Source organism: Motacilla alba, chromosome 3 (assembly GCF_015832195.1).
Source record: "Motacilla alba alba isolate MOTALB_02 chromosome 3, Motacilla_alba_V1.0_pri, whole genome shotgun sequence".
NCBI classification, from domain to species: Eukaryota; Metazoa; Chordata; class Aves; order Passeriformes; family Motacillidae; genus Motacilla; species Motacilla alba.
This window is the reverse complement of record NC_052018.1, coordinates 39,861,195-39,871,911: the sequence shown is the minus strand read 5'-3', so window position 1 is coordinate 39,871,911 and position 10,717 is coordinate 39,861,195. Positions and strand designations below refer to the sequence as shown.

The following is a 10,717-nucleotide window of genomic DNA, read 5'->3' as shown; positions in this document are numbered from 1 at the left end:
TATATTTCCCGTATTCCAGAATTCAGGATACCAATCACCTCTGACCCATTATCACCCTTGTGATATGAAACACATGTCCAGCACGTGATGAACAATGGCAAGCAGAGGGAAGACTAGCTTATCTTTCCTTTAGTAACCTTAACAAGATAACATGAAAAAAAAAACCCTTCTGTTCAGAATTCACATGTGACTTCCATTAGTCCCACAAAGCTGTCCCTCTGTTTCATAAGAATTTTACATTTGTTATTGTTATTGAAGAGCAGAAACATACTAATTTTAATTACTCTTTTCTTTCACTTTCAATGGGGAAAAAGGGGGGGATGGTACGTGTTTTCATAAAAAAGAGGTTCTGAAATAGAAAAGTTCATGTCTTTTATGCTGGAATAGAGCAGCAGATCCATGGAAAGAATAAGATCCTGGGCTATCTGTTGTAATTTGACAGAAGAGGAGCTGCCAATGACATAAACTGCTTGGTCATCTAAGGAACATTGATAACTCTGCACTTAAATGAAATATAGTTCCCTCAAGAAACAAAAAAGGGGTTTTACTGCACTCTGGTTTTCCTTCTTTCAGAAGCTTTTTGAAAATTAGGTATGCAATGGGTATTTCCAGTTTAATCATATTTTAGAATTTTTAACTATTACTTAAAACTCAAATTCAGTGTAATCAGCCCATCTGTTAGCGATGGTTATAAAATTATGTCGAAGATTAAAAATCTGATGCAGTGTCAATATGTCCTAGCATAATTAAGCTTGTTTCATGATGAATGACTAGGATATGGCTTTTGTCTACTTGAGCAGCTTTAAAGTGATAAACCTTTTGCAAGTCTAATGTACAAAGTGCAAAGGTATGCACAGAATAACAACAACAACAACAAAAAAAGCAAAAGCTCAGATCCTCTGTTCGTCGATGTGCTATCATTACAGGCCTTTGGAAATGCCAGCAGAGTAATTCCACATTACAACCAAATTCACTGCATTTGTCAGTCCATCAAACACTATCTTCGCTCTACCCTTCTCCTTGCAGAATGACACCAAAACGGGCATTAAAAATGCAAATTTGCTAAATTCATTATTTGTTTTAGAAAGGCCCAGCATGACCTGCATAGGCACTGGTGGAAAAATTTGCCCAGCATTTGCTTACATGAATTGAGGATATTGCTAAAAATACTTACACTATTCTTCAGTACTTGAAGCAGTGCAACATTAACATTTTAAGCATTTTAATTCTGGCATTACTGTGAAACTGCTATATATAATCATATCTATTGGAAAACCATTCTTTATGTGGACACTTTATCCCTTTATAACGTGTCCTTGGGGGGGAAAAAACCCTTCATTTTGCAAAAATAGAACTGCAGAAGTCCTTTATACACAGTCTATGTGCTACACTTCCTGCAGTCTTCCTCCCCTACAAACTCTGTCTGCAGATGAAGTGTTTTAACCTTGCCCTCTTAATTTATTCTACATTTTAATTTTCAATAAACAGATGCCGCCTCTTTTCGCGCCTGTTTCCACATTGTTCCACATTCTGCCTGGGTTGTTTCTGCATGTGTGAATATTCAATTATCTGTTTCTCCACAATTCTGCAACTGATGTACTAAAATGTCTGTACAGGTTTGGGGGAGGGTAACTGGGGAAGGCAAAATTTAGATGAAAAAGAGTTACAGAAGTTTCTGCTCTTCTGAAAGTCAGGAACTTGGCTCAAAAGCTGCTTAAGCCACAACTAGAAGTCAAAGGATTACAAAAACATTACTGTACAGAAGTGGAACTGCTGCACACTGGCTTATCAAATGTGAGTGTTTCTTTAGTCAGTTCTTTCTTTCACACTTGGGTGTGAAATGCTCAAGAGACACCAACGTGGCAGAAGAGGCTGCAGGTGCTGCTGCTGCTTGTGAAGTATATATATTTATATACTTTAATTAAAGCTATATAAAGGATAGAATATTATTCTTTATGGGTGTGCCCTGGAAAAGATTAGAGAACAGCTCTTCAGTACAGCTCTTCAAGACCTTGTGGCCCAAAAGTCTTAGCCGCAGATATTATTAGCCTTAATGTATAAAACTAAGGAATTCAGGGCACAGAACTGCACTCTGTTCCAAAGAGGACAGTCAGTGACTGCTGCATTATTCACTGGTAAGAACATCTCTTTCCCTGAAGCAGTGGTGAGTTCTCACTGGTTGCAACTTGTCCCCTTACCTTGCACACTCCCAGCTGGATAAATGACTCGTGCTGGCATCTGCTCTCCCACTGTGATGATCAGACTCCGGCAACAGAACCAGTAAGCATGGAAATAATATTCTTGTTCTGGATAGCTTTAAGGCTGTGTGGAAAAACTAAGCTGAACTGTGTCAGAGGTTACATACCAAAACCAGCAGGCTGGGTAGGGACGAAGGTTGGGTTCAGAGTTGTATGTCTGCCCAAAATAGTACAAAATTTAGAACATCACAGGTGGAGCAGGAAGTCATGCACAGGTTTCTGCAACCATGCCAGTTTTAGATGCCATTCAGCGGAAGGATGGCAGAGCAAGGACATGATGACTGAGAAACTTCAGCTCACCAGCCAGCCTTTGCAGGAGTCCTGCACAGCTGCAGGTGGCAGATGAAGCCAGCCTTGCTCCCCCATCCTCACTCCTTCCAGCTGAGACCCCTCAGCCACAGCAGGGTGCTCTCTGTCTGCTCTTTGCATCCACACTCCTCTCTTTTCTTACCTGGCAATAATTAACTGGGTTTTGCTCATCTGGCAAGGGCTATGAGGCATTTTCTGACTTCAGGTGCAGCAAAGCACCCTCCATCTGTCCTGTAGATCCTGCAACAAAAGCAGAAAGACCCAAATAGGAAAGTGTGACACAAAAACTTAAATGACTAAGAGGTTGCTGTGAAAGACCTCTGTAATCAGTGAAGCCTGATGATTAAGAGCCAGAGCAGGATCCTGACACTAATAGGAGCATATGTGTTGTCCTGAGGCTCTGTGGCAGAGGTCTCCCTAACCAATATAATGCAATTGCACAGCTGTTTAAAACTGCCATTCACAGTGCAGACAATTGGTGACAACAGCCAGAGCAGTGGAAGTGTCTAAAGAGCAGAACAAACATGATAAACAACCTTCTTGCCTTTCAGACCTTGAACCAAGAGGCACATGCTGCTTTGCATAAGGAAGCTGCCCCCCTCTGCTTCTCAAACCCAGGCCACTGCTGCCACTTTCTGCCACTGCTCAGCAGTCATCCTGATCCATCCTAATCCCACCCCCTGCTCTCCAGAAGCAGCAGTTTAGAAATGATTCCATAGCTACAGCTGTGGTAAGCTATGAGACCTAGGAATAAAAGTCTCCAAACTAAGCGGAGCCATGGAAAACACGTTTTGCACAATTGTCCTGAAGTGCCCTGGGCTTTACAAATAGGAAGTGTTGGTTCTGCCCCCGAAACAAAAGCGGATCACTCACCTGATGTGGTACCTCCGGGATGAGACCAAAGCCCCTGCACAGGTTTTGATTATTTTAGCCACCCTTCTCTTGAAAATGAGACATACTCCGTTTGTGTCCCTGAAAGCCACACCTAAGTCAAAGTTTGTATACTTGCCTGGCTTGGGCCCTGCAGCCCACACAGGAAAACAATTTCTGTAAATGGACTGTTCAGAGAGCTGTTCCTTGCATGCAGATTTCCAGGAGATCAAACAAATTAAATCAAGAAATTAAAACATGTCTTGATGTACAGCCTATCCAGCTCCCATGCAACATAGAGAAAAGTCCTGCCTAGATATAGGTGTGCTTGGTGCACAGAGGGAGATGGTGTTAGCAACTAGAGCCAGTGTGCCAGGCAAAGACTGTGCAGCTGCAGCTCTGCTCGAGGCAAGGAAAGTGAGAAAGCTCAGGAAAAAAAAAAAAACAACAAAACAAAACAAACAAACAAACAAAACCCAACCAAACAAAAACCCAACCATAAAACATTCTAACCTGATTAAGTATGGAAAAGGAAAGGGAATGTTCCACCAGTACACTGCCCAGCAGGAGACAGAAATGATAATAAAGTTACCTCCCTGTAATCAGACCCTTAAAAGTTAAAAGATAGTTTTGATTAGAAAGCGCTGCTCACTGGATGAAGTCAAACCTGTTCCTGTCCAGCAGGCACGGGCTACTGCTGCAGCACATTCCCCATGTGGCATTAGCAGGAGCACCAGCAAGAATTTGATAGGTCTGCTCAGGCAGCACAGTGGCAGGGAGCTGATCAGTAGGTAAGGCAGAGAAGTGCAGAGTATCCATAAATCAGAAATAGAGAAAGATTTAATTACATGCTTGGTTAATATTTACAAACATTGACATTTTTGTCCAATATGTAAATAAAACACAGAGATAAGAGACAGGGACTGCAGTAGCCAAGCAAAGCCAAAATACACCAGGTTACAGTATTTGCTGTGAGCTGGCATATGCCTGGAGAGTGGAATGGAGACACGCTATATAAACTGAAAGAATAAATAAATAAATATTGACATTGTTCTACACCTGCTTAGCCTCTGGAGACCAGTGATTTGTGGGACCATATGTTGGACAAAATGAGACTGTTCATTGATAATTGTAAATGTGGTGACCCTTTGCAAACTGGATATTAAAAATATTAAGTGAATGGCACATTTTAATTATACAGTAAAGAGGCTGATCTCCCCCATTAAAAGACTGCAGCTGTCAGGAAGAATTGATCATATGACAGAAGGTAACATTTATTTGGTAGTAGACCTTGGTAAATGACATCCCAAACAATCCTTAGATTCTCGAACAAACACATTCAGTTCAGACTTGAGTTTAACCGTGAGGCTTCATTTTCTTTGCCTTTCAGCTGAGACAATTTTTATCTGTTCCTCATATCCTATAGGGCTTGTTTTTTTATTTTTGTTTTAATCTGTTTTGAAGTATTTAAATTTCAAATGAAGTATTATTAAATGAGAAACTGTAAACGATGGAGTTCAGAATTGAAAGTCAACACATTTGTTATTCTTTTTGCCAAAGGTATTGAGTAAGTTGCATAATTAGCACAGTATTATATCATCTTTGTGAACATAAACAGAGCTTTTTTATTGTCTTTGAAAGCGCCACTGGTGAGCAACTGAATGTGCAGACTCCAAAGAGCAGCGGCCCAGGAAGAGCTGAGAGCATCCACAATGCCTGACGAAGTTGCATAAGGAAATGAAGAAGACACGTAGCAAGTGGTCACCAGCAGAAACGCACAACGCGCTCACGTATCTGCTGCTACGTCTGAGGCCGAGGAGAGAAACCGCTCGCAGGCTTTGGAACTTCCTTCCTGCCTGCTGTGATCTGACTTTAAGACAAATGTGTGATGGTAAAGCAGCAGCCCAAGTGGATTGATTCTTCTCACTGACCCAGGGAAACCCTTCTATCAAACCCTGTGGGGTTTGATGTTTTCCTCCTCCATTTCTGATTCCATGAAGCGCAAGGAATGTGTCACATTGTGCCGATCCTGTGGTGAGGCACTTGCAGAGTCTGAAGGTTGGGGCATGTGAAATAAGGAGCTGGAAGAAAGCAGGCTGCTATTCCATTGGAAGCGAAGGGGAGCGTAGGCCCATAGAATACCTCTTCCTTTCCCTCCTTGCTAACATCCAGCACCTGCATGGCAAAATATACAAAATATTTCTGAGATCACAGAAGAAAGCTGAAACAAATTTGCTGGCACCCACCTCATGTATTAACTATTAATCCCAGTGGAAAAGGTAGTTTAAGAATTATGGATCTGGTGATCCATTTGCTGTTCTCATCACTCAACCCAAAACCTGAGTGCTCAGGCACTTCGGCGCAAACAATGACATTGGATCCTGCTTCCTGGCAGGAGAATGAGCAGCCATGCAAGTGGGTTACTCTGCACAGAAGGGCTCCTGTTAGCACAGAGCACAAATCGTTTGTCAGCTCCAAGGTATTTAGGGTCACAGAAGCTCTGTGGAAGATGGGAATGCCAAATAAATTACTGACTTAAAGTAAGTAAAGAAATGTAAAGAAAAAGTGGAATTTTTTCTTCCAAAGGAGAGAGCAACCTCAGTTTTCCTCAACTGGAAGATAAAAAGGCTAGTTTTGCTGGTTAAAGCCAGGCACACTGCCAACAGCTGAGGAGGGACAGCACACACAGCTCTGCCAAATCACTCATTATATTTCTTTTCCCTTTTATGTGGGGACTGTGTCAGGCAGGCTGCCAGTTCACAACCAGTCTGGGGATGTGGACAAATGTCCATTTAAGAAAGCAAGATCCCAGGATTACTTTTGCTTGTCACTAAGCAGTATTAAAACCCAGGCGCAATAGTGTAGAGTACCTGTTGATTATAAACGAGCGCACTGGTGGAGCACAGCTGCTACCTCTATACAATGCCATTACTCCATCTAAGCATTATATGTCAGCTACATCCAAGCCAGCCTGCATGACTTTTTCTAATGAATTTTTTTGGTATGGTATCCAACAACTTGCCAAAATACAATTATACTAGTGACCAGAACATGTTTTTAACTGTTTATCTTGTGTTATCTTACTCTTCACAAATTCATGCTACTAAGTGTTCAATGTCAGACCAGCAGCTCAGCAACCTAATATACTCCCTTCTTATGCTAAGCCTGACTTCTAGGCTTACGGGACAGTTTGGAGGTGAAATTCTAAAATCCAAAAAGTTGGAAGCTAATAAAAATGTTGTTTATCAGCAAAAGTGCAGAAACTGAGATAGAAACAGGAGTTTCTGCCTTTAAATGCCCAGCTGGTGACAAAGCAGTGGCTGTGATGCAGAACTGCTTCACTCAGAAACATGCAGAAAGATAAGAATTCCTAATTTCTGTACCAAAAAACCTGAAAGCCATGGATCTGCGGGTGAGCTGCTTTTATAAAAGATGGGAGAGCAGAAGAGTTTGTAGGACAACTTATTGCCTAGGGCAGGGATCAAAAAACTTCCATTGAAGCTTTAAGGCAGTAAGCAGAAGGGCAGGTAGCAGGCTGACTGCACTTGGTCAATGAACAACTTGTTAACTCTGGCTGCCCTTCAGAAACACAACTTGGAAAGAAAAGAAAAATCCCAATATGGGCTGAAAAATTCTTAGCCCCATCATTCATTTTTAATTTTGAACTTGATTGTGTAACCAGTGAATTAATACACATTATTATATTGTCAAAGGAAAGATAATTCAACCTTGGTTTACTGGAATATCTTAGAGGAATTGCATCTATTAGCTCACATGGAAATACTTGTAATTTCTACAGTATTTCCTCTCTGTTTATGCAGGTTCAGTGGCTGCATACGAAATATCCTTAATCTCTCCTCTTCACATGTATTTTCCTTTTTTAATAACAACTGTGCAAAACTTATACTTGCAAGATTATTGGAAAAGACTTTAAAAGAAACCTAAATCGCTCACCTGGATACATGCCAAAGGCTCATTTGTCCAAATCGAATAGCCACCAACTAAATATATTCTACCGTTGTGGACAGCAACTCCAGACTCATTTTGACCTAAAGCAAAGAAGGAAATAGAAACCACTTTCAGTGTTTAATTAACCCTTTTAACACCAAATGCTGGAGTTCTGTAATGGGATGCGAACAGTCCTGGCAGTGACTTGACTGTTTCAGAATTCCCAAAGTGTCGGAGAGAAGGTGAGGCATGGGGGCAGTTCCTTGCTCTCTACAGGAGCTCTGCCTGGTGCTGCCCAGATGAGCATTCATGTGGCTGTGCAGGGACCATCCGCACCCTCCTCACGTGTGCCACAGGTGACAGACACAGTCCCCACCAAGTGCCCCTCCTGTGCTGCCCACACCTGTTCAGCCCCGCTCCTCCAGGTACAAGTATGGTGAAAATCACAGGGGCTGCTGTGCAAATTCATCCCCATAGCAACGGTCTCCCAACAAGTTTGGAAGTTTTGAAGGAAAAGTACAGCCTAAAAAAAATCTACACTACACAGTTTACCAGGCACATTTACTACCAGTTGTACTGACAGAAAGAAAGGCTTAGGTAGCTTCTTAAGGTGCAGGTTGTGGAAAACACCTGGAGGCAGTGGAGAGAGGAGGCTGCCTCACAGCATTCAGTGGGACAGTGTCAGCTCCAGAATGAGAGGGTGCCTGCAGTGCCAGGGATTTGCAGTTGCAAATCAGATGACATCCTTCTCAGAGGCTGTCAGTTCCTCCACATAATAAAATAATTAACTAGTGAGCAAAAGACACATGAAAAACTAGTTCTGTTCGACCATGTGTAATTCCTTTTTAACCTATGTCTCTCTCCCTAGTGTCCATCAGGTACTTTGATGGCCTGACTTGGAAACCAAGCAACTCTACTGTTGGTGCTTCTCTAAGAATGTGTCACATGCCTGTCTGAAAGTGTGGCCAGCAGGTTCAGGGAGGTGATTCTGCCCCTCTGCTCCACTTTGGTGGGACTCCACCTGGAGTCTTGTGTCCAGCTCTGGGGACCTCACTACAGGAAGGACAGTGACCTGTTGGAGCAAATCCAGAGGAGGCCACCAAGTTGATTAGAGAGATGGAGCAGCTCTCCTGGGATGAAAGTCTGATAGAATTAGAGTCCGTTCAGCCTGAAGAAGAGAACGCTTCAGTGTGACCTGTGGCCTTCCACTACCAGCACAGAGCCTACCAGAAAGATGGAGAGGGACTTTTAAAAGGGCATGTAGTGACAGAACAGGGGGGTTTGGCTTCAAGCTGGAAGGGAGTAGGTTTAGATTAGGTATTAGGAAGAAAGTCTTTACTGTGAGGGTGGTGAGGCTGCCCAGAGAAGTTGTGGATGGCCAGTCCCAGGAAGTGCTCCAGGTTGGATGGGGCTTTGAACAACATGGGTCTAGTGGGAGATGTCTCTGCCCACGGCAGGAGTTGGGAACTAGATGATCTTTGAGGTGCCTTCCAACCCAAACCATTTTATGATTCTATGTTTCTCCCTGGGATTGAAGGATATACTACATCTGGGAATTGTATCAGGTGGAGGTGAACTTTGGTGGACTGAGTGGCAGGGACAGTGAGCTGCAGTGTTTTGCAAGCTGTGACAGCTCTTCCTTATAAGTCAAGATGAACTTTACAGATCCTGTAACTAAGTGCCCAATTCATTTCTAACTTGATGGAATTCCAACAAGGACATGTCCTACTTCGTAATTTATTAAGAAGATACTGTTTAGAAATAAGCAAGCGTTAACAGATTTCAGTGAAAGCTTTGCCCTATAATGCCAGCAGAAGCCACTACAAATTGATGCTACATGGTAAAGACATATCAGTCTCTTGTACACTCAAAATGGGAACTAAACCAATACCAGAGGCAAGCTTTTGGAGAATTAAAAAACAGTACTGGTAATATTATGACAAATTATTTTTGGCTGCTTAATTAAATGAAATTTATCCACACCTTCTTCAAAATTTAAATGTACAATGTGCTAAAACAAATATTTTGTAGACCATTGAATGCCAGAACCATAACAAAAAATGTCTTCTTGGCTAACAGTGGTCTCTAAATTGAAAGCATTTGTCGCAAAGTCATGGAGTTCCACAGACTAAAGGCATCTAAAGGGAAGAGATGTTTCAGTTCAGCAGTAGTGAGTTCCCCTTTTGTACAATGCTCACCTGTCAGCATGTTGAAGCTGCAGCGGGTCCACTGGTCGGCGTCTATGCTGTAGGAGTCGATGTGACGGACCAGGATCCGATCGTTGTTGTAGTCGAGGTCGTTCCCACCTAACACGTACAGCTTCCTCTGGACAGCGGCCATGGAGTGATACACTCTCCTCTGCAGCATCGGGCTACGGCTTAACCACTTGTTCTGCAAAGAGACAGAGCTTGTCTAGCACTGCTCAAAAGCACACCTACAGTGCTAGTGCAATGAACAGCAGAACAGTACTGGCTTCCTCTTCCCCTTGGTCAGGAACCACAATTGCATATACTGGTTCTGGTCATATGCTAGACATGTGCATTGGTTGTAACACTGAATAAGGATAGTGGACTTCCAACACATGGTTTATAATTCTCACATTTAAGTTCATTAATTTAATGGAATTTCTTGCTCTATTTTTTTTTTTTTCTAGCTCATCAGGTTTCAAAGGTCTTTTTTTCCCCTTTATAACACAGTAGCAAATTCTCCTTAAACCAGACTATTAAATGCCTCCTTTGTATACAGTGCTAAAATTATCTGTACCAATGAGCTCTGTTATGTGAGAACAGAGATTCTTCTGCCTTTTGTTATTCAGAAGCTTATTTGATCTTATCCTTGGGGAATAAAGCAACAGGAAAAATAATTTCCTAAAGAATCTTCTCAAATGATTCATTTGGTTTGTCAACCCTTTATTTGTGGCAACTTACAAAGTTCCAACCTTTTGCATATTTTTCTTACTCATTAACAGTATTCAAGAATTTCACCTGTTTAGGGGAGAGGCAGGAAGACATGGAAGACAAGAGATTAAATCAGAGTATTTTATACCTGAGAAAACAATTGCTCCTGCTATGCCTACCAAATCAAACAACCTGGTAAGGGATAAGATTAATTTAAGTGGAGGAAGTTAAAAATCCCTGAAGAAATTTTTTGTGATACACGTGCAGCAACTCCAGAGTCTCTAAGCCTTCTGCCTTTTAACCTCCACAATATATAGCTATACATTTCAATGTGTAATAGTTGAATATTAGGCATTAATGTTTGCATTAGTAGTCCAGTCTCTTAACACCAGACTATAGACACCATCTGCTTTGCAAAGCCTGCCTGCATCCCCT

The 10,717-nt window shown here is 42.0% G+C and overlaps 1 protein-coding gene across 5 annotated transcripts in view; it reads right to left on the bottom strand.

Annotated features, from left to right (window-relative positions):
- Positions 1 to 3,638: 3,638 nt before the first annotated feature.
- The window catches only part of KLHL32 (kelch like family member 32), a 123,384-nt gene continuing 116,305 nt past the window's right edge, over positions 3,639 to 10,717 (bottom strand). For all 5 annotated transcript variants that reach the window (XM_038131502.1, XM_038131501.1, XM_038131503.1 and 2 more), the window contains 3 exons: positions 9,584 to 9,776; positions 7,392 to 7,486; positions 3,639 to 5,612 (listed from right to left, as the gene is read on the bottom strand). In XM_038131502.1, the coding sequence (XP_037987430.1) occupies positions 5,451 to 5,612; positions 7,392 to 7,486; positions 9,584 to 9,776 (450 nt within the window). In that variant the 3' untranslated portion in view covers positions 3,639 to 5,450. The remainder of the gene's footprint in view (positions 5,613 to 7,391; positions 7,487 to 9,583; positions 9,777 to 10,717) is intronic.